The following is a 27,500-nucleotide window of genomic DNA, read 5'->3' as shown; positions in this document are numbered from 1 at the left end:
GTGTTTGCATCATGACGAACAGCAAGTGGTGTGATCCTAGAAATGTCACCGTTCTCTCAAAGTCCTGCTCGCCTCATCTAGAACATCTTGCGATTGTCTGGATCACTGCTACACACAGTTCAAGAACAGTTACAAAGCTAAGTCTCTACCAGCTTTCGGAAAATCAGATCATGCCGCTGTTTTCCTACTGCCTATGTACAAACAGAGAAGTCAGACGGACCCCCCAGTGACGAAGGAGGTCAAGCGCTGGACTGACCAATCGGAAGCCAGGCTACAGGACGCCCTTAGCAACGTTGACTGGGAGATGTTCACGACGAACTGTGCTGACATCAATGAGTTTACGGAAGTATCATTGAGTTACATCAATATGCTAACTGATTCCATCAGCCATGGGTGGATAGAGAAGTGAGAACGGCATTAAAGACACGCACCATGACTTATAATGCTGGGCTTATTTCAGGTGATATGACGGATTACAAAACAGCATCTTATAGTTTACGTAGAGCTATTAAAGATGCTAAGCGGCGCTATAGAGACAGAGTTGAAGCTGATTTCTTGGAGGGTGATCCAGCACGAGTGTGGAAAGGACTCCGAACCATCACTGGCTTTGAAAGAAAGTCCCCTCCTATGATGAATGTGAGTAAAGCCCTCCCTGATGAACTTAATGCTTTTTATGCTCGGTTTGACATGAAAAACACAGACTATCTTGCACTAGCAGCAGCATGTGAAGCAAATGAGGATGCACCTTTCTGTGTCTCTGAGGTCGATGTGAGCAATGCCTTTAGGAGGGTTAATTGTAGAAAAGCTGCTGGACCGGATGGAATTTCTAACAGGGTTTTGAAATCCTGCGCTGCTCAGTTAGCTCCTGTGTTCACTTATATCTTTAACACATCATTGGCTCAAGAGACAGTTCCTACTTGCCTCAAGCAGTCTGTTATTGTTCCAGTACCAAAAAACAAAAGTCCATCATGTCTGAATGACTACCGCCCAGTAGCCCTGACGTCTACAGTGATGAAGTGTTTTGAGAAGCTTGTGAAAAACATTATCTGCTCATCCCTCCCTGCCTCCTTCGACCCCCTCCAATTTGCTTACAGAGCCAACAGGTCTACAGAGGATGCCATCTCAAACCTCATGCACACCTCCTTAACTCACCTGGAGGAGGGGAATGGGAATTATGTGAGGATGCTGTTCATTGACTTTAGTTCAGCATTCAACACGATAGTACCTCTCACCTTGGTCACAAAGATGAAGGCCTTAGGACTGAACACCACCCTGTGTCACTGGATATTTGACTTCCTCACCAACCGTTCACAAGTGGTTAGAGTGGGGGGTCTGACATCTGACTCATTAACCATCAGCACTGGTGCTCCCCAAGGCTGTGTTTTGAGTCCACTGCTGTACAACATCTACACACATGACTGCAAAGCCAACAGTAGTCATACCTTTCAGTCTTGCACTTTAATTTAATGTTTATTGTCTATGGCTATGTCCATAGTATGTCTATGTCTGTATTTAAAGTATGTCTATGTCTGCATGGGAAAGTAAGAAACGAAATTTCAATTCTTTGTATGACCAGTGCATGTAAAGAAATTGACAATAAAAGCCGACTTGACTCGACTTGACTTGACCTCCATCATCAAGTTTGCAGATGACACGGTGATCTTGGGCCTGATTAGTAACAACAATGAACAGCTCTACTTGGATCAGGTTGATGAGGTGGCACAGTGGTGTCAATCTAACAGCTTGACACTGAATATCAATAAAACCAAGGAAATGGTAGTGGATTACAGAAGGCAGCAGCAGAACTACAGTTACACCCCACTAATGATCAGCGGGCAACCTGTAGAGAGAGTCACAAGTTTTAAATACCTTGGTGTCCACATTACTGAAGACCTAACATGGACTGTTAACACTCAATATGTTCTGAAGTAGTCCAGACAACGACTCTACTTCCTTCGTCAGCTAAGGAAATTCAAAGTTTCTACATCCATCATGAAGGCCTTCTACACTTCAGCGGTTGAGAGTGTTCTAACTGGTAGCATCATCACCTGGTATGGGAACTCCACAGTTCACAGTACTCTGCACAGAGTAGTGCGCTCAGCTGAACGTACTATAAGAACTCAACTCCCTGCTCTACAAGATATCTATTACAGAAGAGTACTCTTAAGAGCCCAAAAGATTCTGAAGGACTCTTCTCATCCTAACAATGGATTATTCCTACCGCTGAAATCAAGAAGACGCCTATGTAGTCACAAAGCCAGAACTGAGAGACTCAGGAGAAGTTTTTATCCCCAGGCCATCCGAACTCTGAACTCACACTATACTGACTTTGCACTCATTCACTCCTCAGCACTCATGCCCCCCCCCCTCCCCCACACACACACACACCTACAAGACTTTTAGCACTTTTACATCCCTCTCCCTATGCTACAGACCTTTTATTTATTTTCTTATTTCATCACACGTCAAAACACACACACACACACACATATCTGACTTTCTCCAACTTTTGCACATCTCCATAGAACTTTTTATTTATTATTTTTGATTTCTCCGCCATCTACCCATGTCCTTGATTGCCTAGCCTTTCTGAACTTCCTTGTATCCTTGTATCCTTGTATACTCACCAACACACTTAAGGACAGCTCCACCCCCTGCATCTCGTATACTCACCAACACACTTAAGGACAGTTCCTCCACCCTGCATCTCATATACTCACCAACACACTTAAGGACAGTTTCTCCACCCTGCATCTCGTATACTCACCAACACACTTAAGGACAGCTCCACCCCCTGCACATGTCTCTCACTAGGACCCTTTACAACTGCCTAGTCATTGAGAAGACATGAGCTGGTTACATCCAGGAGCAGAAGCAAAAAACATGACCTCTCTTTTATCCCACGTGCTCTTAAACGATGAGTCCTTTTATACTCACTGCACTTGTCCTCTTGATAACTTTAGCTTGTTTTATATATGCCCTTAATTATGAGTTTTACTTTGTTGTTTGACTAAGTTCAGGACAGAAAAAAAAAAGTTTTTCTAATGTTTCTGGCAAACTAATGAAATGAAATCTGAAATCTGATCGCACACACACACACACACACACACACACACACACACACACACACAGATAGAATGTACAGAGAACACCTCTCTGAAGATACTGATGTTGCCACAAGGGCTGCAGTTGTGTGAATGATTGGGTTTCATTTGGCCTGATGCTGTGGACAAACAACCTGTCTTTACTCTGTTCATGCTGTTCATGAATGTGTGTGTGTGTAAGTACTTTCTCTGTGTGTGTGTGTTTGTGTGTGTTAAGTACTTTCTCTGTGTGTGTGTGTGTGTGTTTGTGTGTGGGTGTTTGGTTTGATTGTGTTCTATTATAGTTTCTCACAGACACTCAGGAAGTCTAGTCACTTGTTCTAGTGTTACAAGTACACACACACACACACACTTGTTTCTAAATGCTCTCCTTACTTCCTCCCTCCTCTTTGTGCTCTCGTGCGGTTTGTTATAGCCCTCCCTCACGGCAGCCATTAAGCTCTTTGTCCTCCCGTGGCGTGTAAAAGTCATCCCTCTCTCTCCCTCCTTCTCTCTCTCCCTCCTTCTCTCCATCTCCTCGGTGTCTGTCTGATCTGTGGTGGTTGCTGGGGTAAGTGCTGATGCCGAACATGGCTAATTTGCCTTCATTTGCACGGTTTGTTTCCCCCGCATGCTCTCTCTCTCTCTCTTCCCCTCTTGAGGTTCAGAATGCCATGGTATTGTGTGTGTGTGTGTGTGTGTGTGTGTGTGTGTGTGTGTGTTTGTGTGTGTAAGGCTGTTATTTGTGTCTTTGGCTTTCAGAATTTTGAGGTTTAATGGTGTTCCGTTTTGGGCATACACCAGGTTCTGTGCAGAACTTTTTGTTTGGTTATGTATGTGTGCGTGTGTGTGTGTGTGTGTGTGTATGTATGTGTGTGTATGTATGTCTAATTTGTGTTTGTGTGTCTGTATCTGTGTAAGTGTGTGTCTGTATCTGTGTGTAAGTGTGTGTGTGTTTGTATCTGTGTGTGTGTGTGTGTGTGTTGTGAGTTTTCTCAGTCTCCTCTGTTCACCAGTGTCGTTGAACGGTTTCTGTTCGGTGGCGTAATGGTTTCTGTTTGGTGGCGTACTGTATGTTCGCTGCAGGCTGTGTGGGTATTTTGAGAGTAGATGCCATTTGTGATGCCAGTGTGGGCACAGCAGCCCTGCTGTTGCCAGGGCAGCGGGTACCCAGCTGTGATGCCAGTGGGGGCACAGTAGCCCTGCTGTTGCCAGGGCAGCGGGTACCCAGCTGTGCACCTCCAGTCCAGGATGCCCGCTAACAGCCCCTTCGTATCGGAGCAAAACAGGAACAAAAGTTGACACGTTGATTTGATCTGTGTGATTTCTGTTTTATCGGCCTGTGTGGTAGATGTAGTCTAAGTCATGTGGTTCACAGGTCACACACAGCTCTTGCATGCGTCTTCAGGGATCTTCTCCACACAGACAGAGACCATGTCTAAACTCATGCAGAGACCATGTCTAAACTCACGCAGAGACCTGCTGCTGCTGCTGCTGGTGGTGGGACAGGAATCAGCTGAACCAACAGGAGCATCAGTGGTGTTTTATTCAATACCACTGAAAAAATTGCAGACATAAGGGCTGTTTATTCAGGAATTATTATCCAGTGTAATTAACGACAGGCAGAACATGTGTTTTTTGGCTCTTAGACTCATAGATAGATAGATAGATAGATAGATAGATAGATATCCACTGTAAAGAGTGTCGGTGAGGTCCTAGAGAGGAAGTTCCATTGCTCACGGCCCTTTTGCATTTCCTCTTTTGATGGATCACATGCAGAATGCTGTTCAAGCGAGCAGTGGTAGTGTAGCGGTAGCGTAGTGCTAGCGTTATGCTAGTGTAGTAGTAGCGTAGTGCTAGTGTAGTAGTAGTGTAGTGCTAGCGTTATGCTAGTGTAGTAGTAGCGTAGTGCTAGTGTAGTGCTAGCGTTATGCTAGTGTAGTAGTAGCGTAGTGCTAGTGTAGTGCTAGCATTATGCTAGTGTAGTAGGAGCATAGTGCTAGTGTAGTGCTAGTGTAGTGCTAGCGTAGTGCTAGTGTAGTAGTAGCGTAGTGGTTAAGGAACTGAGTTAGCATGCAGTTGCCAGAAAAGTTGTGGTTTCAGTTCCTGGCTTCCACCGTTGTGCCCTTGAGCAGCCCTGAGTTGCTCCTGGGACGATGGTCCTTGTATTATAATTGACATACTGTATGTAAGATAGAAGCGTCTGCTAAATGATTGTGTGTGTGTGTGTGTGTGTGTGTGTGTGTGTGTGTGTGTGTACATACTGTATGTAAGATAGAAGCGTCTGCTAAATGATTATGTGTGTGTGTACATACTGTATGTAAGATAGAAGCGTCTGCTAAATGATTATGTGTGTGTGTACATACTGTATGTAAGATAGAAGCGTCTGCTAAATGATTATGTGTGTGTATACATACTGTATGTAAGATAGAAGCGTCTGCTAAATGATTATGTGTGTGTGTGTGTGTGTGTGTGTACATACTGTATGTAAGATAGAAGAGTCTGCTAAATGATTAAATGTTAATGTAAACGTAGGTGTCTAGTGCAGGGGTGGGCAAACTTTTTGGCTCAAGGGCCACAGTGGGTTTTGAAAATTGGCCGGCGGGCCGCACAACAACCAGCTCACCCCCCCCCCCCCCTCCCCCTCACGTGAAAGTGCCCCATGGGCCGCAGTTTGCCCACCCCTGGTCTAGTGTCAGGCAGGTCTGGGGTCAGAGCCATCTCAGGCCTCAGCCCAGAAAATCTGGAAAAGCTACTGGTCTGGACATTGTGATGCTGTAGCCTAGTGTCAAGTTAGCATTATCAGTATCTTAGCCAACGTGCACTGATATAGTAGTGTTGGCATGTTAGCATTATTGGTGTCTTAGCTGACCTGCACTAGCATTATCAGTATATTAGCTGACGTGCACTGATATAATAGTGTTAGCATATTAGCATTATCAGTATCTTAGCTGATGTGCACTGAATCTGATGCAGTAGTGTTAGCATTATCTATGTGAATCTGATCTGATGCAGCATGTTAGCATTATCTATGTCTTAGCTGACGTGCACTGATACAATAGTGTTAGCATGTTAGCATTATCAGTATCTTAGCTGATGTGCACTGAATTTGATGTAGTAGTGTTAGCATGTTAGCATTATCAGCAGAGAGGGTTAAAGCGGAGAGAGAGGCGCAAACGTTCGACAATTTCTGCGTTCGATTATTGCAAGGAGGAGGGGGGAAAATCCCCCTTTATGCAGACCAGAGTAAACCCTCGCTGCACTAATGTCAATGAAGACTTGTGGAATTTTACCAATAAATTGGTCATTATGTCTTTCTGGATTTGTTGAGGGTTTTTTGGAAAATTTTGTCATAATCTGTAAGTGTTTGGGATCATTTGAAGCCTAAAAGTGTAATTTTTTAGTGTTCGGATTTGTAATAAAATAACTTAATATCAGACCATGCTGCTACCAGTTACTTTCCGGTTGTTAGCATGCTAGCTATCCTTTTAGCTAAGGTAACATTTGAAACGGAGAAGTGTAATTTCTTTGAAATAACAACTAGCTGAATAACATTACTTACATTAGTTAAAGTGGATAGTTTATACTCAAGTGAATTTGCAACAGTATATTAAGTTTAAGCGAAGTCCTTCAACTACTAGTCACTTGTTAGCGCATAGCTATATTGCCATAGCTACTCCCATCCACTTGTACAGCATTTTAAGCTAGCGTTAGCTAGCTAGCTAGCTCGGTTCACATGACCAATTAAATTATTCATATCATGTCCTAAAAAATGATTCATTGGTATCATACAAGATTATAGACAATAATACTGTGAACACAATTATGTTTATCTGTTCTTATTGCTTATTAAGAGAGAAAGTTTATTTAGTGACGTAAGGTGACACTCCCACTTATGCAGACCGGAACTGTCCCGTTTTGCTCCCATAGTAACAAATTACGTTGCTCTATCTTGCTAGTAATCAAGGATCTTTGTTATCGGTGTTTTAATATCTTAGCTGATGTGCACTAAATCTGATGCAGTAGTGTTAGCATGTTAGCATTATCAGTGTTGTAATGTCTCAGCTGATGTGCACTGAATCTGATGCAGTAGTGTTAGCATGTTAGCATTATCATTAGCTGATGTGCACTGAATCTGATGCAGTAGTGTTAGATAGATGGATGGATAGATAGATACTTTATTGATCCCCAAGGGGAAATTCAAGAAAGAAATTCAAGTTGTTCAAGTGGAAATTCAAGTGTTAGCATGTTAACATTATCAGTATCTTAGCTGATGTGCACTGAATCTGATGCAGTAGTGTTAGCATATTAGCATTATCAGTATCTTAGCTGATGTGCACTGAATCTGATGTAGTAGTGTTAGCATGTTAGCATTATCAGTATCTTAGCTGATGTGCACCGAATCTGATGCAGTAGTGTTAGCATGTTAGCATTATCATTAGCTGATGTGCACTGAATCTGATGCAGTAGTGTTAGACAGATAGATGGATGGATAGATAGATACTTTATTGATCCCCAAGGGGAAATTCAAGAAAGAAATTCAAGTTGTTCAAGTGGAAATTCAAGTGTTAGCATGTTAACATTATCAGTATCTTAGCTAATGTGCACTGAATCTGATGCAGTAGTGTTAACATATTAGCATTATCAGTATCTTAGCTGATGTACACTGAATCTGATGCAGTAGTGATGGCATGTTAGCATTATCATTAGCTGATGTGCACTGAACCTGATGCAGTAGTGATAGCATGTTAGCATTATCATTAGCTGATATGCACTGAATCTGATGCAATAATGTTAGCATGTTAGCATTTTTAATGTTTCACTGCTGATGCAGTAGTGTTACCAAAGATTGTTAAGGCGGAGCAAGATATTTCATCAGGAGCCACTTCCGGGAACCCGGATCACACGAGGGGGAGGGTCAAAATCCCCCTTTATGCAGAGCAGAGGCAGCGACTGCTCCATTGAAGTCTATGGGCATAGCTCAGAATTTCACCACATATGCTAAGGTCTTGGTTCTATAGAGTTAGGAATGTGAATTTCGGGCACATTTTCATGATCCTCAAACCCTTCTGAACATTTCAGGTACATTTTTAGCATTTTTGAGCAATCCAGTCTGGAGAAAATCAACCTTATATCAGGTGTGCGCCGGTTATTTCTGCCGCTGCTGTTGGCCGGTTGCAACTTACGCTCGTCAATACGTCATCGACACGCCTCTTTATGCAGACAGGATTCGATCCCCATTTCGCGCCCATAGACATGAACTACGACGAAGTATCTTGCTCCGCCTTAACCATCTTTGGTGTTACCATTATCTGCTGGACAGAATCATAGACTCACTCCCATTTGGCCCGTTTGGTGTGTTTTTGTATGAATATCAGTATCATTAGCTGATGTGTACTGAATCTGATGCTGTAGTGTTAGCATGTTAGCATTATCAGTATCTTAGCTGATGTGTACTGAATCTGATGCAGTAGTGTTAGCATGTTAGCATTATCAGTATCTTAGCTGATGTGTACTGAATCTGATGCAGTAGTGTTAGCATGTTAGCATTATCAGTATCTTAGCTGATGTGCACTGAATCTGATGCAGTAGTGATGGCATGTTAGATAGATAGATGGATAGATAGATAGATACTTTATCACACTTTATTGTGTGCTGGACAGAATCATAGACTCACTCCCATTTGGTCCGTTTGGTGTGTTTTTGAATGAATAGGTTACGCAGTGCGTGTGTGTGTGTGTTAGTGTTGTCACAATACCAAAAATATGACTTCAATACAATGCCTGCCATAAATATCTCGATATTTGATACTGAAACAATACCACGGCGAAATCTTAAAATATCTGGATAAGAAAGGATGCACACCTCCTCCAGGTGTATTGAGGTGCACTTTTGTTGTGTGTACGTCAAAGGTCAACTCTGGGTTCATCATCATTAAGTTCCTATATGGTTATTAAAGGCCGCACTTTTTATACAAAAGTGTTTATTGCACAGACATGTTTCGGCATAGTGCCTTCTTCTGTGTGCTATTGATTACTGCTAATTATTGTTGTAAACTTAACACTGAGTGCATTTTAGGTAGCTTGATAAAAATGCACTCAGTTTTAGGATAAGCTACCCAAAATGCACTCAGTTTTAAGTTCATAGTCTACCACCAAAGTGTGTTGAGTCCTAATAATGGCAGCTAGGCCTATAATTAGGCTGTATATATAGCACTTCACAGACATAGCGTAGACATATTCCGACCTTTTTAAAGAGTTCAAAGAGCAGCACGTTATCGAATGTGATGGAAAACCCCATCATCATCTCCTCAGTTATAGGCTATAGCGTGAGTGAATATATTATGGTAATATTTGTCATGGCATGTCAATAATTATTTCGTAGATCTACATTTGATAACGTGCCGTTCTTTGAACTCTTTAAAAAGGTCGGGATATGTCTGTCTGAGGTGCTTACTAGGGGTGGGCGATATATATCGTCTGCGATAATATCGTGATTGTTGTTTTAACGATGTGCAAATTGACACAATTGATCGAGTATTTAAATTACTTATGGGGAAAAAACACTCGAAATCACGCACTGAAGACTCATACATTCCCAGGAGGTAGGCTATGCGGGAGAAGTGCAGAGCAAGTGTCACGTGATCACTAGTGGGTCACAACGTTGTCCCACTCAGCCTAATGTTTATTTTGTGCAGCGAGAGTAGCCTACTTGGGATTTTATGCGGCTACTTCTGTTCAAGTAGCATTGATGAGACAGTCACGTTTTTTCCTACACGGTATTTATATGGAGAGAAAACATTAGCCTTTGAGTATTTTAATAGTCAGTTGTAAACAAATAACTATTCTCATGTAACTCTTTTGTAAATGGACTGAAGTTCGCTCTAAATATCTATGTTTACTGATTATGCTAACCGTTAGCATCTCTATGGGATTTCTCATATACATTAGGCATAAGCTAACGCATTCGTTTCTATTCTGTAACTTGTAATGCTAGCCTACGTGATTGCTCTAAAACAAAACATAGAAGGAAATAACTGAGATGTAGGCTACTCTGTTGGTCTGCTCTTAGTTTTACAGTGAATCCTATGTAAAGGTTTGAAAGGAACTTCAGCTTCAGACTTTCTCTTGGGAAACTGTTAGGCCTATTCATCTTCTCTAATGTAGCTGGCTAGACCATGTCATTGCCACACACACAAATGGGGGCAGAATTGGAAATGTGTCATAGAGTGACAATAAAAAGTCACAGGTTAGGTTATTGGTTATTATTGTAATGATGCTATTCATAAGTAATGAGCTGTAAAGTAACTCACACTTAAACAAATTTTTTTTTTAAAGGATATCGACTAATTATCGTTATCGTCAAAATCACAAAAAATATCGAGATATTATTTTTTGTCCATATCGCCCACCCCTAGTGCTTACGTGTTCTAAGTTCTATAGACGGGTTTCCCGTTTACCAACCAAACTAGATGCGCGCGCAGACGTGGGGCAGAAGACGCTTGGTGGCCGTCCACAACATTATAAACTTAACCAAATAGTCGGCCACTGTTAGTCAAGCTAAAATCGCAATTTTTTTGTATACTCCTGTTGTCTCAATGATAATAACATCTCATTTCAGAACGGAGTTTGCCGTTCATTTGCATTATTAATATAACATCGTATTTTGTAATTTTTGCACTTGGCAAGGCAGGTTCATCTGGTCAGTTTTTGAAACGGCCACCCCAGTGTATTGAATAAATACAGATACTGTGAACAAACACTTCTAGCCTTTCCAGGAATATTTTTTATTATTACACATACATCATGATATATTGTATTGTAGTTTGGACTAGGCCTACACCAGAGTCCTTGTCATTATTCTTGCCTCACTAAATGCCACAAATATTGTCCTCCTTTTTGGTGTTATGGAAATGGCCACCCTATGTGTGTGTGTGTGTGTGTTTGTGTGGCTGCTGTCTCTATTCAGATGAAATAGAATAAAAAGGTCATTGACTCGACAGATCTGTGGGTCACATAGTCATGCTCACATGAGAGAGTGTGTGTGTGTGTGTGTGTGTGTGTTTGAGTACTTGTGCATAAATAAATTAGGTTGTAGTGAGTGAGGTTGTTGAGGTCATTAAAAAAATTTGCCAATGAATTTAGGGGAATATGTGTCATCAATGACCGTTGTTGTGTCATCGTGTATACACACACACACACACACACACACACACACACACACACACACACAGTGGGGCCAGTCTGCTGACAAATGGTATTGTTTTTTACCGGAACTCCCCATTTATTTATATATGTGTGTGTGTGTGTGTGTGTGTGTGTGTATGTGTGTGTGCGTGTGTGTGTGTTTGTGTGTGAGTTTATATGTGTGTGTTTCAGTGTCTATTGTGAACATTATTGAGGATGACGCAACATGTTATAGGACATATAGCAACATGAGTAGGATTCTAGATTTAAGCAATAAGCCCCGAGAGGCCGTAGGTTACGCTGATTCTACAACAGCTAAGGGGCGTTGTTAGGCACGACACGCTAGTGGAGTCATACGGACTCGAGTGGCTTATTGCTTTTCGAGACGCAGCTACTTTAACTTTTGTATCAAGTTATGGTAGTGCAGTAATATAGAACGAAATGTGGTCAAGGTGTATGTTTATGCTGGATTTTACAACGGCATCGAACATGATTCAGCCAATCACAATCAAGGACTGGAACTATCAGTTTTAGAATGTACATTAATTACTGGTATTACACAGCTTAAAAGCTTGTCTCTGTGTGTGTGTGTGTGTGTGTTAGTCAGTCTGTGTGTGTGTGTGTTAGTCAGTCTGTGCGTGTGTGTGAGGGGAGCAGGGGGTTAAAATGAGTCTGTTGCTCCACATTAAAGTCTGTATTGAAGAGTCTGTTGTTTGTCAGTGAAGTCTGTTGTTCTTTAGTGAAGTCTGTTGCTCCATAGTGAAGTCTGTTGTTTGTTAGTGAAGTCTGTTGCTCCATAGTGAGGTCTGTTGCTCGTTGGTGAAGTCTTTTGCTCGTTAGTGAAGTTTTTTGTCGCTAGTGAAGTCTGTTGTTTGTTAGTGAAGTCTGCTGCTCCATACTGAAGTCTGCACTCAGAAGAGTTTGATGCCCAGCTGCCACAGCTCTAACAGAGAGCTACACACACACACACACACACACACACACACACACACACACACACACACACACACACACACACACACATTACATACACACATACAAACACACACATTACATACACACATACACACACATACAAACACACACACACATTACATACACACACACACACACACACACATACAAACACACACACATACAAACACACACACAAACACACATATACACACATTACATACACACATACACACACATACAAACACACACACACACATTACATACAAACACACACAGACACACACACACACATAAGGAGTCATATTAGTACTGTGGTGCCAGTAATCTCATTTTTAAAATATTTGCGGTGTTTGTGTGTTTGTAAAGCTAAGTGATATAAAATATTTGCGGTGTTTGTAAAGCTAAGTGATTTAAAATATTTGCAGTGTTTGTGTGTTTGTAAAGCTAAGTGATATAAAATATTTGCGGTGTTTGTGTGTTTGTAAAGCTAAGTGATTTAAAATATTTGCGGTGTTTGTGTGTTTGTAAAGCTAAGTGATTTTGCATACTAAACAAAGAGGACGTGGACATGTCATTTGCAAATGGGAAGTACACCAGTTCGTCTGTGTGTGTGTGTACCAGCTGGTGTGCCTACGTGTGTGTGTGTGTGTGTACGTATGTATATGTATGTGTGTGCATGTATGTATGTGTGTTTCTGAGTTTCTGTGTGTGTTTCTGGGTTTGACTATTTGTCTGTGTTCTAAAGAGGTTGTACATTGTGTTTATCAGTTATAAATTACAGCGTTTGTGTGTGTGTGTGTGTGTGTGTGTGTGTGTGTGTGTGTGTGTGTGTTCTAATCGACTGTATTATTATTTACTGTGTGTGTGTGTGTTGGTGTGTGTGGGGGTGTGTGACAGGTATGCAGTGTATGGTTCTCTTCCTCGTTTTGGAAAAAGGTGAGGGGGGGGGGGGGGTGAGTGTACGCATGTAGAGACTGGCTCTAAGTCTCCGTCTGGACACACACACACACACACACACACACACACACACACACACACACACACACGGACACATGAGCGAACAGCAGCAGAGAGAGCAGGAGCAGCCGAATGGAGGCACTCTCTTGTTCTTGCTCCTCTTTCTCTTTGTCTGTCTCTCTCTCTCTTTTCTCCTCTTTCTCTCTTTCTTTCTTTCTTTCTTCCTCTCTGTTTATTTCACTCTCTTTCTCTCATGACATTTCAGAGTAGATTTTTTTAATCAGAGTGTTTGGAAGGGAGGGTGTGTGTGTGTGTGTGTGTGTGTGTGTGTGTGTGTGTGTGAGAGAGAGAATGCAGCACTTGTGTAAGCTGTTGGACGCTCTCTCCGCCTCACGGCTGACCTCTGACCCTGACTGTCCCGACAGCAGCGCTCTGGTCCATGACCCCACAGAACCCCCCAGTGGACCAGGCATTCCACCACGGAACCGACTGCCCACCACTGCTCCAAAACGCAGGGTTCCGCCGCCACCTGCCAACAGCAGTGAGTAGCCTACACACCTTCTACTCACTAGAGTACACACCTTCTACTGACTAGCCTACACACCTTCTACTGACTAGAGTACACATCTTCTACTGACTAGAGTACACACCTTCTACTGACTAGAGTACACATCTTCTACTGACTAGATTACACACCTTCTACTGACTAGAGTACACATCTTCTACTGACTAGAGTACACACCTTCTACTTAAAGGGTCCTGACTAGAGTACACATCTTCTACTGACTAGAGTACACATCTTCTGCTTAAAGGGTTCTGACTAGCTGTGAGTACACACCTTCTACTCATTAGAGTACACATCTTCTACTGACTAGAGTACACACCTTCTTCTTAAAGGGTTCTGACTAGAGTACACATCTTCTGCTTAAAGGGTTCTGACTAGCTGTGAGTACACATCTTCTACTCATTAGAGTACACATCTTCTACTGACTAGCCTACACACCTTCTACTGACTAGAGTACACATCTTCTACTGACTAGAGTACACACCTTCTACTTAAAGGGTTCTGACTAGCTGTGAGTACACACCTTCTACTCATTAGAGTACACATCTTCTACTGACTAGAGTACACACCTTCTACTGACTAGAGTACACACCTTCTACTGACTAGAGTACACATCTTCTACTGACTAGAGTACACACCTTCTACTTAAAGGGTTCTGACTAGAGTACACATCTTCTGCTTAAAGGGTTCTGACTAGCTGTGAGTACACATCTTCTACTGACTAGAGTACACATCTTCTACTGACTAGAGTACACATCTTCTACTTAAAGGGTTCTGACTAGGTGTGAGTACACATCTTCTACTTAAAGGGTTCTAACCTAGAGTACACACCTTCTACTTAAAGGGATCTGACTAGAGGACACATCTTCTACTTAAAGGGTTCTGACTAGCTGTGAGTACACATCTTCTACTTAAAGGATTCTGACTAGCTGTGAGTACACATCTTCTACTGACTAGAGTACACATCTTCTACTGACTAGAGTACGCATCTTCTACTGACTAGAGTACACATCTTCTACTTAAAGGGTTCTGACTAGGTGTGAGTACACATCTTCTACTTAAAGGGTTCTCACTAGAGTACACACCTTCTACTTAAAGGGTTCTGACTAGCTGTGAGTACACATCTTCTACTGACTAGAGTACACATCTTCTGCTTAAAGGGTTCTGACTAGGTGTGAGTACACATCTTCTGCTTAAAGGGTTCTGACTAGCTGTGAGTACACATCTTCTACTGACTAGAGTACACATCTTCTACTGACTAGAGTACACATCTTCTACTGACTAGAGTACACATCTTCTACTTAAAGGGTTCTGACTAGGTGTGAGTACACATCTTCTGCTTAAAGGGTTCTAACTAGAGTACACACCTTCTACTTAAAGGGTTCTGACTAGAGTACACATCTTCTGCTTAAAGGGTTCTGACTAGGTGTGAGTACACATCTTCTACTGACTAGAGTACACATCTTCTACTTAAAGGGTTCTGACTAGGTGTGAGTACACATCTTCTGCTTAAAGGGTTCTAACTAGAGTACACACCTTCTACTTAAAGGGTTCTGACTAGAGTACACATCTTCTGCTTAAAGGGTTCTGACTAGGTGTGAGTACACATCTTCTGCTTAAAGGGTTCTAACTAGAGTACACACCTTCTACTTAAAGGGTTCTGACTAGAGTACACATCTTCTGCTTAAAGGGTTCTGACTAGGTGTGAGTACACATCTTCTGCTTAAAGGGTTCTGACTAGCTGTGAGTACACATCTTCTACTGACTAGAGTACACATCTTCTACTTAAAGGGTTCTGACTAGCTGTGAGTACACATCTTCTACTTAAAGGGTTCTGACTAGGTGTGAGTACACATCTTCTACTTAAAGGGTTCTGACTAGCTGTGAGTACACATCTTCTACTTAAAGGGTTCTGACTAGGTCTGAGTACACATCTTCTGCTTAAAGGGTTCTGACTAGCTGTGAGTACACATCTTCTACTGACTAGAGTACACATCTTCTACTTAAAGGGTTCTGACTAGGTGTGAGTACACATCTTCTGCTTAAATTCTTAAATTTCAGCCCCATTTTGAGTGTTTTGCCCGACATTGCACATCATCTACTTAGGAGGGCACTGCTCCCACATACTCTGGCCCATCATCAAATGCTTGACCTCTTTGGAAAGCTTAGACCCAGTAGAATTCACAGTCAGTATGACTGTGTGATGTACTGGCATTGAGTTACAGAGGCTCAAATGTAGTTTTTTTTTTTGAGCCAGTAACATACATCTCTGGAACTGCCCACATTTGGGCCCTCTAGGTCGCTTGAAGTGGCCTTGAAACACAATTGAGGCCTGAAACCAGGTGTTGTGAAGCTGTATCTCAAAGTAGATGACTATAGAGTAAAATATGGATTTTTTTATAAATGTATTTGTGTTCAAATACCTATGTGTTTAGCTCAGTGTAATGTTTAGAAAACAGCCACAGTAGCAGATTCATGTGTAATAATAATCCCTTTTCTTTGATTCAATGACCGTTACTGCCATGTAAACTAGAATCTCCAGAATGTTAGCTTTCATTTGACACCAAGATTGGTAAGAGTTCACCACAAACTATCCAATGCAAGTGTGTTCTGTCCCCACCCCTTTATTCTTTTTACACCAATGACTGCGTCTCACACCATGACTCAGTCAAGAACTTCAACTTTGCAGATGACACCACAGTACTAGGCCTGATTGACTGCAATAATAAAAACCGCTTACAGAGCAGAGGTATCCTTACTAGGAGAATGGTGCACTGTAAACAACTTAAGTTTCAACCAAATCTCCAAAACTAAGGAAATGGTAGTAGACTTCCGCAAAAATAGAAATGGGCTTTCACCTCTGATCATCACTGACCAAACCATAGAGTGGGTGAACAGTTTCAAGTTCCTGGGTACCACCATCTCCTCCAACCTCAAATGGGACCTTAATGTTAACCACATTATGAAGAAGGCTCACCAGCGTGTGTTCTTTCTTTGCCAACTGAGGAAATTCAAGGTGTCTAAGGCTGGAATGAAGGACTTGTACAGAGCTGTGATAGTGTTCTCACATTCTGTCACAGTCTGGTTTGGTAAAAATATAGCCATTCTGCCCTTGTGCCCATACTGTGCGTTTGTTGTGATTTTAAAGAATCAGAATTGCGAATTTTAATGCAGGTTTTTAACACGGCATGGCCATTGTGTATCGGACCTAGCAACAGTAACAGGAATGCAGGACTTGACAAAGGGTGAACGGCCGAGAGATTTGCATATTAATGGAGTATTGTGGACAAACCAAGGGGGCAGGTGAACGTTCGGAGAGCGTAGACACTATGGCGGATCTGAGGCTAAATAGTAGGCCAGTTCACCTAGCCATCCCCATTGAACCCCATTCAATTTTGGCGCCACTTTGACATCAAATAACATTACAGCTGAAGTGTTTTAAGCCTTTATATGAACTTTTTCTATTTTCGCAGTAATACAACATTGTGTGATTGGCGTCATAACCTCGTAACTGACTTACCGGCTGAGTAATAAACTTTTTTCCGAAATCAATGCTAAAGTGACGTAATAAGCATACAACCAGAGTGGGTGAAAGCGTCGCACAGGAGCAAAATAACCGTATTCTCTGGATAAGAATGAAAGCATCTGAGCACAACATTTCAGCGAAGTTTTGATGGACTGACAGTAGCCTAGGCTATGAATGTGGCGAGTGCTGTTTATATTAAATCACATTTATCTACGAACAACTAGGACATTTAGAACAGTAATGTAGACATGGTGGTAACAAAGTAAGTGGCTACATACCCAATCTCTCGGTGCAGCTATCACAAGAGTTACACGAGTCAGACTACGTGTCTACGTTACATTTACGTCCCCTAAGCCTGCGCAGAAAGCCTTGTCGACCAACAGGAAACGGTTGAAATTTGCTTCCCCCGCCTCGATTGACGTCTACGAGATGACTCTGTCCATATCTTTTACTGTCTATGGGACACACATTGTCTACTCCCAAACTGATACAGTGTGGACGCGAATCGGATTTGACCCGAAAATCTGGATCAAAACTGATGCGGCCTAGTGTAGTAGATATAGCCTAAGTGTGACTAGATGTTATCTTTAAAGGTGATGTGTGTAAGTCTTACCAGCTGCGATCTTTAAAGGCCATGTGTAAGTCTCACTAGCTGCAATCTTTAAAGGCCATGTGTGTACGTTTGAGTAGTTGTGGGTAGGGGTGTGCAGTACGGACAAAAATAGAATCTCGATACATTTTGTGATTTTGACGATAACGATAATTAGTCGATAGCCTCTACAAATTGTTTTTAAAAGTCTAAGTTTCTTGCAGCTCATAATTTATGAATAGCATTACTATGATAAGAACCAATAATCTGTGACTCCAAATCAACCATGTCACTCTGACACATTTCCAATGGTGCTCCCACCTGTGTGTGCAGCTACATTAGCTGAGCAGATCGATAACAGCGTCCCAAGAGAAAGGCTGAAGCTCCTTTCAAACTTTTACTTAGGGCTCAGTGTAAAACCAAGCAGTCCTACACAGTAGGCTACACCTCAGTTATTTCCTCCGATGTTTAAGAGCAATCATGTAGCATTACACAATTTTAATGGTTAGCTTAAGGCTAATATATATGGGAAATTCCATAGAGATGCTAACAGTTAGCATATTAAATAAAAGTAGATATTTAGAGCGATCTTTAGAAGAGTTCTTAGTTTATAATTATGAAACAACTGACTGAAAATACTTTTTAGATTTCTGGCCAAATAATACTGTGATTCTTTAACTCATCAATGCCACTTGAAGTATGGGAGAACTGAGGGCGCAAAATAGAAACATTACTGCGTGTGACCACATGAAACCACTTGCGATCATGTGACTTGCTCTGCTGCAGCCAGAGAGTTCTGCTCCCGCTTCTGCTGTTTCCACCTTCTGATTTAGTGAATGTGTGGGGTTTCAGTGTGTGATTCCACCTTCTGATTTAGTGAATGTGTGGGGTTTCAGTGTGTGATTCCACCTTCTGATTTAGTGAATGTGTGGGGTTTCAGTGTGTGATTCCACCTTCTGATTTAGTGAATGTGTGGGGTTTCAGTGTGTGATTCCACCTTCTGATTTCGTGAATGTGTGGGGTTTCAGTGCATCATTTCAAGAGTTTCAATACTCAATAATGTCAATTTGCACAAACAACAATCGCGATATTATCGTCAACATTATATATTGCGCACCCCTATTTGTGGGTGTTAAAGATATGGTGTGTAAATCTGAGTATCTGTGGGTGTTAAAGGTGTTGTGTGTAAATCTGACTAGTTGTGTGTGTTAAAGGTGTGATGTGTAAATCTAAGTAACTCTGGGTTGTGAGTAGGGGTTTAACGATTACCGGTATAATGGTAAACCGCGATAAAAATGTTGACGATAACAATTACCATTTTCATTTTATCACGGTTGATTACCACGGTGTGGAAACCATGTGTTTAATCCTTCCCAGCTTCATCCAAGCCTGCTTTTGACTTACAGTAGGCCTGGTACAATGAAACAAAACTGGTACCCTACTGATTCTGTTATCTACTTGATGGATTTAACTGTGGCACAAAGCTAATTAAACATCATATATATATATATATATATATATATATATAGATAGATATGGTAGATAGATAGATAGATAGATAGATAGATATAGATATATATATATCTATGATTAAACATGAAAGAGGAAAAAGTGAATAGGACAACACACAACACCACGGTAACGTTATGCTATGAATTAAGAATGCTCAGCTCAGCCAGGTTTGTTTGTGCAGTCAGGATGTACACTGTAGGCCTGCACCAGAATAGAGGAATCACATCTACTCAGTAACCATTTTTTTACCCTCCCTCAGCACCCCCAGGTGAAAATGCATCCCTGGTTAAATGTTGCACTTTTGATAAGGTTTTGCCTATATTTTGTAATATAGTAAATGCTGTCACACTTTTTGAAACTATTTCAGCTTGTGTAGGCCTAATAGTGCTTTCTGAACATATTGAACACACTTTTAAAAAAAACGCGATAATACCGAAAACCGTGATAATTTTGGTCACTATAACCGTGAGGTTAAATGTTCATACCGTTACATCCCTGGTTGTGAGCTAAGTGATCTCAGATTGCACCAGAGCGTTGTTATAGTTTCACAGCCTTAGCTCCTCCCCCAGGAGTAAACAAAACAAAACAGGAGTAAACAAAACAAAACAAAACAAAAAAACAAACATCACCCTTCACAAGATTTGCCCTCGGGGGCCCCCCTCTGGTTGAGAAGCGCAATAATAAACTAAATATGCGTCTTTTGCAAGAAAGTATGAACATAACTCTGATATAATATAGAGGGAATGCACCAACAGCAGTCTGTACAAAAAGATCTCCGAATTCCTGTAGCATAGCAGCTCTTTTGCGTTTCGATTTCAGAAGGGGGCCATTTTCCTACACGAAACACACACACACACACACACACACACACACACAGTCGCCTGCAGAGGGCCACTCAGACAATGTCATAAGTGCGGTTCGTCATGTTATGAGGTTATGCACCATCAAAATGATTTGATGTCAAGGTCAAAAAACTGTGAAGTGTGCCTTTTATTGATAGTTATTTGTGACATTGTCAGTAGGCAACTTTTGTCGCTGGGCAGCCACAAAATTGGTTCCATATGTTCTAATTAGATGATGATGAAAATGTTGTTCTCCAGAAAAAAACAATATTGTTAGCCAGTACCAATGGGAATAAGTATAAGTATATAAGTATATATACTCTTTTGATCCCGTGAGGGAAATTTAGTCTCTGCATTTAACCCAATCGGTGAATTAGTGAAACACAAACAGCACACAGTGAACACACAGTGAGGTGAAGCACACACTAATCCCGGCGCAGTGAGCTGCCTGCTACAACGGTGGCGCTCGGAGAGCAGTGAGGCCCACTGGTCGGGGCTCGAACCGGCAACCCTCCGGTTACAAGTCTAGAGTGCTAACCAGTGGGCCACGGCTGCCCGAATATACCAGAGCAACAGTACCCAGGAACGTTGCCCAGCAACGGTGCTCAGAACATTGCCTTGTGTAGCCGTTGCTAAGACACTTAGTCATTATTTTAGCCTTGGGAATGGGGTTTAGTGATTTGCTAGTGCCAGTGTGATCTGATGAGTGACAGTCATGGATTCATGAGGGTCTCTTTAGGTACTGATGGGGTTATGGGAGGGGTCTAGTTCCTTTAGGTACTGATGGGGTTATGAAAGGTCTGGTTCTCATTAGGTACTGATGGGGTTATGGGAGGGGTCTGGTTCTCTTTAGGTACTGATGGGGTTATGGGAGGGGTCTGGCCAGGCTAGCTGCTTAGCACGCTAACCTTTGGGAATATCTGGGCAGTGCAATGTTTGGCTTTCATCTTATTTTTTTTTACATAAAGCACCTTAAAGGATGGTTATCAATACTGGAGAAAGATTCAAATTCATAGTTGAAATCAGCAGCCGAGAAAATAGTCCCTTCTTGCCCTGCTGCATAGGTTTATGTCAAATACTTTTTTGATAGACTGCAGTAGTGTTGTGTGAGTGGGTGGGTAGTACACTCTCTGAGTTTGTTTGAGTTTGTTGCCGGGTTACGAGGCTGTGTGCTACGGGAAACGCATTATTTTATCAGTGTGCATATAGAACAGATCGCTAACCAATCGTGAGGAGATATTTGCTGAATGTGAGAAAATGTACTGGCCTAGATTCACTATCTGTTCCTTCAACAATAACAGTTTCTCTCTCTCTCTCTCTCTCTCTCTCTCTTGCTCTCTCTATCTATCTTTCTCTCTCTCAGGATCTCTCTCCACAGACAGCTCTGATGACTATGAGGAACCTGACCTCACAAACAGCCAGGAGCCCCTAGATATGGCTGACAAGGTCTGTGCGTGTGTGCATGTGTGTGTGCATGTGCGTGTGTGTGTGTGTGTGTGTGTGTTTGTGTGAGTTTTAAGTGTAGTGCAGTGTATTAACCCCAGGTGATGAGCCGCAGCTAAAGCTCAAGAACTCTCCCCCCTCCTCTGTGTGTAGTGCTTCTGTCACTTACAGGTTCATTTGATCATGGAACACACACACACACACACACCACACACACCACACACACACACACACCACACACACCACACACACACCACACACCACACACACACACACACACACACACACACACACACACACACCACACCACACACACACCACACACACACACCACACCACACACACCACACCACACACACACACCACACCACACCACACACACACACACCACACACACACACACCACACACACACACACACACACCACACACCACACACACACACACACACCACACACACACACACACACACCACACACACACACACACACACACCACACACACACACACACACACCACACACCACACACACACACACACACACACCACACACACACGTAGCCGCGGGCCGATATGAAAAAAAGAAAACAATCTTGTCCCCAATCAGGAAATAATTTGGTCCCATCAGACACAGTAGAGGCACATAGTGGTAGCGTTCTGCGTGTGTGTGTGTGGTAGCGGTCTGCGTGTGTGTGTGTGTGTGTGTGTGTGGTAGCGTTCTGTGTGTGTGTGTGTGTGTGTGTGTGGTAGCGTTCTGCGTGTGTGTGTGTGTGTGTGTGTGTGTGTGTGTGTGGTAGCGTTCTGCGTGTGTGTGTGTGTGTGTGGTAGCGTGTGTGTGTGGTAGCGTTCTGCGTGTGTGTGTGTGTGCGTTCTGCGCGAAAGAAACTGAAACCACTCGTATTGCACAGATACTGTATGGTTGGTAGACTGACGTTTCATTCAATATAACAACTAGTCAACCACGCGCTGAGAGTGGCATTGGCAATGCATACACCCATTAACACAGTGTGTATACATAGTAAATATTAACAATAGGCAAACTGAGCTTCAATATTTCAACATAAATCGATTATTTGTGCGTGTAGCGTGACGCGTGTCTGTGTGTGTGTGTGTGTGTGTGTGTGTGTGTGTGTGTGTGTGTGTGTGTGTGTGTGTGTGTGTGTGCGCGCGTGTGCCTAAGCCTGACCTTTAACCATATATATATATATACACCTAAATGTGTAAACATGTATAGCAGCTGTGTAGCATACATTAGAATATTCTATATATTCCATAGAATATTCACCTTGATAAAGCATCTACACTAGGGCGGGCTGTGGGCTGGTTTGACTGACAGCTTTCTTGTCCAATAGGATGGCTTCCTGTCGGTTCCGCAGCCGAAGATTCGCTACAGCTGCCTGTACAGTGATGATGAGCTTCTGGATGATGATGACGACCCATCCACACCAACCCGGTCTGTGTGCGTGTGCATGTGTGTGTGTGTGCGTGCCTGTGTGCATGCACATAATGTGTGTCCGCGCATGTGTGTGTGTGTCAGTCGTAGGTCGCAATACTACGGTCTGAGCACTCTCCCGAGTAGCTGATGTGACTGTGTGTGTGTGTGTGTGTGTGTGTGTGTGTGTGTGTGTCAGTCGTAGGTCGTGGCAAGACTACGGGCTGAGCACTCTCCCGAGTAGTGGTAGCGTCTACCTTCCTCCCTCTGGTCGCCTAGCAACCACACCCCCTGTGGATGACCCCGCCTCCAGCCTCTCAACTGTCATCAAGATGGGCTGGCTGGACAAGAACCCGCCCCAGGGGTGAGTGGCCAATCACAGCCTCCGATGAGATGATGACAATGACAGAGGGCAGCCTATCAGAGTCCGCTCACCACTGCAGGGGTGTGGCCAGGCTGGGTGTGTGGGAGAAGCACAAGGGGGGAGTTTTTGTAGGTTCAGTGTAGCCAATCAGATGTGTTGTATAGCTTCTAAGACTAGGGGCCCTTTTTTTCTATCTTACACACGGATTTTTCGCCATGCGTTTCACTTTTATTAAACAACGCACCCAGGGGTGTGGCAATTAACCACAAGCTGTGGTCTGGCGCATGATCTAAAAATTGCTATCTTACACCGTCTAAACAGCATTACGCCACTGACCAAGAAGAACCTGGTCTATAGCGAAAGGCACATATGAAGCACAGCTGAGGATGTGCATCTCCTCTGCAGGATAAATGCCCTTAGGTTTTTTATTCAGTCATTCAAACTTTATTGGGGTAAATGTTTGTTTTTTTCAGGCTATGTTTTTCGATGGTAACCCATTGTCAGTCAGTAGTGAAAGTAATTAACTGTGTTTATACCATGGTCTAGGTTGAAAAGGGTGTCGTTTAAAAAGTGATATACTACACCTATGAAGTAGATCTGGTAAAAAAAAGATTCCATATCAATGCTTATGAATGGTAACTATAACAACGATAGTAGGACGACGGTTGAGCCTGGAGGCAGGCTTCACAACAATGGAATCAACTGTAAACAGCTGAAAAAACTAACGATTTTAGCTCTAAAACTCATTTAGTATTAATAATTGATTTCATATTTATTTATTTCGTAAGTGACCATGGTATAAACGGGATAATGCCCTTCGATGCGTCCATTATCAGAATGTCGGACGGTTCACGTCTCCGCGTCGTCTATTTATTTCTGATAATGGACACCTTGTCGGGTATTATCCCTTACATAACTGTTTTGTCTATGACACCACGGTGAAGTTTGTTGTTTGCCTATGAGTTCAAATAATAGACAAGTGCAGATGCGTGTAGACTATACTCTGCTAGTCACAAACAGGTTTTAGTTGAGCAAGGTTTAGTGGAATACCTGTTCCATACGGTCTCGTGTGCAAACAGATTCCTTCAAATGCACCGCTGACTATCAAAATACTGATGCGCTGTTTGAAGTTGTGCTGCTTGCTGTTAAAGGGAATGACGTCATTCTTATTAGTTAAAGGATGTTAAGCCCAAAACACACCCATGACTGATTAAGAAACATAAGAGCCGCCTTTTTGCGCCAGGCACCTGACGTTTGATAACAAAACCACCCCCAATGTGGACTGGACAAACCCCTAAATCTACTTAAGCTATTTGCTAGTGACCATGCGTTTTAGATCACCAGAATAGAGTCCTAGGACTGAGGCCCAATCCCATTTAGATCACCAGAATAGGGCCCAGAATAGGGCCCTAGGACTGAGGCCCAATCCCATTTAGATCACCAGAATAGGGCCCTAGGACTGAGGCCCAATCCCATTTAGATCACCAAAATAGAGTCCTAGGACTGAGGCCCAATCCCATTTCTCATTCTTCCCCTCCCCCTTACCCCTACCCTGATTGTAAATTATGATTAATTAAAAAGTGTTTCAAAGAGATCATACCACACTGAAAGCTAATATTTTGTCAGCAACCTCTGTTCTCTATGAAATCCAGTTGCATTTTCAGATCTGAACAAAACCGTTCAGGATTTATTTCAGCAAAAGCGTAATGTGCCTGCTGTTTCATTCGTCCCTCCTGGTTGCATAGAAGACTAGAGAAACAGCCTGCAGTTTGATATGTAAATTTCCCATATGAACTACAGTTTAAGATATGTAAACCATAATTTCAATATTTTACAACATATCATGAATGAATTATCGTTATTATGGGTGTAGTGGTAAAATAAGAGCTGGGTAAACTATGAATTTAGGGATCACGGTAACGTGGACTGCCCCATGTGGTATAGGATTGTTAAAAAAGGCATCAGGATATCTGAACGGGCGGGCTAAGGGGTAGGAACAGGATTGAGCCTTGAGCACTGGAAATTCGACCCCCAAAAGTAATGACATAACAGGAATTTTTCTGTGTGTATGTGTGTGTGCACATACATGCTTGTGTGTGTGTGTGTGTGTGTGTACATGTGTGTACGCGTGCTTGTTTGTGTGTGTGTTTGTGTTTGTGTGTGTGTATATGCTTGTGTGTGTGTGTGTGTGTGTACAGGGCGCGGATCTTCCAGAAACGCTGGGTGAAGCTTGACTCTGAGTACCTACGTTACTTTGACAATGACAAGGTAAAGTACAGTTACCCAGAATGCACCTCTGTGTGGAGGGATAGATGGGTAAAATGAAAAGGGAGAACCATAAATTAATTTGTTGATTTATGGAATGTTGAGGGGATGGTTGTATTAATTAGCTAATTGATTGACAGATTGGTTAATTGATTGACAGATTGATTGATTGATTGGCAGGAGGTGTACTCTAAGAGGATCATTCCTACCTGTTGTATCACTGAGGTGATGTGTGTGGGAGACCAGAAGTTTGAGGTGGTCACTCACAACCGCACGTTTCTCTTCAGAGCCGACAATGACCGTGAGTGTGTGTGTTTGTGTGTGTGTGTGTGTTGTTTGTATTGTAGGTTGCATTCAGTCATTCAGGCTTGAAAAGCCAGCTGTGTAATCATCCGTTGGTGTGTGTGTTTGTGTGTTTCCATCAGTTGAGAGGACGGAGTGGGTGCGAGTGCTGCAGGAAGTGATGTCGCCGCAGCAGGGTTATGAGCTGACCTTTAACCCCACCCTGACCCCAGACATGCAGGGCTACCTAGAGCTGCGGGGCCTCCGCTCCAAACTCTACACCGTGGTGTCTGCCGACAAGCTCTTCCTCTACAAGAACCAAGAGGTGTGTGTGTGTGTGTGTGTGTGTGTGTGTCTGCCGACAAGGTCTTCCTCTACAAGAACCAAGAGGTGTGTGTGTGTGTGTGTGTCTGTCTGCCGACAAGCTCTTCCTCTACAAGAACCAAGAGGTGTGTGTGTGTGTGTGTGTGTGTGTGTGTGTGTGTCTGCCGACAAGGTCTTCCTCTACAAGAACCAAGAGGTGTGTGTGTGTGTGTGTGTGTGTGTCTGTCTGCCGACAAGCTCTTCCTCTACAAGAACCAAGAGGTGTGTGTGTGTGTGTGTGTGTCTGTCTGCCGACAAGGTCTTCCTCTACAAGAACCAAGAGGTGTGTGTGTGTGTGTGTGTGTGTGTGTGTGTCTGCCGACAAGGTCTTCCTCTACAAGAACCAAGAGGTGTGTGTATGTGTGTGTGTGTCTGCCGACAAGCTCTTCCTCTACAAGAACCAAGAGGTGTGTGTGTGTGTGTGTGTGTGTGTGTCTGCCGACAAGGTCTTCCTCTACAAGAACCAAGAGGTGTGTGTGTGTGTGTGTGTGTGTGTCTGTCTGCCGACAAGCTCTTCCTCTACAAGAACCAAGAGGTGTGTGTGTGTGTGTGTGTCTGTCTGCCGACAAGGTCTTCCTCTACAAGAACCAAGAGGTGTGTGTGTGTGTGTGTGTGTGTGTGTCTGCCGACAAGGTCTTCCTCTACAAGAACCAAGAGGTGTGTGTATGTGTGTGTGTGTCTGCCGACAAGGTCTTCCTCTACAAGAACCAAGAGGTGTGTGTGTGTGTGTGTGTGTGTGTCTGCCGACAAGGTCTTCCTCTACAAGAACCAAGAGGTGTGTGTGTGTGTGTGTGTGTGTGTGTCTGCCGACAAGGTCTTCCTCTACAAGAACCAAGAGGTGTGTGTGTGTGTGTGTGTGTGTCTGCCGACAAGGTCTTCCTCTACAAGAACCAAGAGGTGTGTGTGTGTGTGTGTGTGTCTGCCGACAAGGTCTTCCTCTACAAGAACCAAGAGGTGTGTGTGTGTGTGTGTGTGTCTGCCGACAAGGTCTTCCTCTACAAGAACCAAGAGGTGTGTGTGTGTGTGTGTGTGTGTGTGTCTGCCGACAAGGTCTTCCTCTACAAGAACCAAGAGGTGTGTGTGTGTGTGTGTTGACAAGGTCTTCCTCTACAAGAACCAAGAGGTGTGTGTGTGT

General features: G+C 42.9%; 1 protein-coding gene across 8 annotated transcripts in view; it reads left to right on the top strand.

Moving 5' to 3' along the window:
* LOC121683331 (arf-GAP with Rho-GAP domain, ANK repeat and PH domain-containing protein 1-like) overlaps nucleotides 1–27,500 on the top strand; it is a 100,180-nt gene that overhangs the window by 20,044 nt on the left and 52,636 nt on the right. For 3 of the 8 annotated variants that reach the window (XM_042062939.1, XM_042062935.1, XM_042062940.1), the window contains exons 3-9: nucleotides 13,609–13,724; nucleotides 21,581–21,663; nucleotides 23,012–23,118; nucleotides 23,291–23,455; nucleotides 25,654–25,723; nucleotides 25,901–26,021; nucleotides 26,146–26,327. In XM_042062939.1, the coding sequence (XP_041918873.1) occupies nucleotides 13,609–13,724; nucleotides 21,581–21,663; nucleotides 23,012–23,118; nucleotides 23,291–23,455; nucleotides 25,654–25,723; nucleotides 25,901–26,021; nucleotides 26,146–26,327 (844 nt within the window). Of the gene's footprint in view, nucleotides 1–3,514; nucleotides 3,655–13,608; nucleotides 13,725–21,580; nucleotides 21,664–23,011; nucleotides 23,119–23,290; nucleotides 23,456–25,653; nucleotides 25,724–25,900; nucleotides 26,022–26,145; nucleotides 26,328–27,500 lie in introns of those variants that run through there. The other 5 variants (XM_042062942.1, XM_042062941.1, XM_042062936.1 and 2 more) reach the window with 5 other exon arrangements.

Source organism: Alosa sapidissima, chromosome 15 (genome assembly GCF_018492685.1).
Source record: "Alosa sapidissima isolate fAloSap1 chromosome 15, fAloSap1.pri, whole genome shotgun sequence".
Taxonomy (NCBI): domain Eukaryota; kingdom Metazoa; phylum Chordata; class Actinopteri; order Clupeiformes; family Clupeidae; genus Alosa; species Alosa sapidissima.
This window is presented reverse-complemented; position numbering and strand designations above follow the sequence as displayed.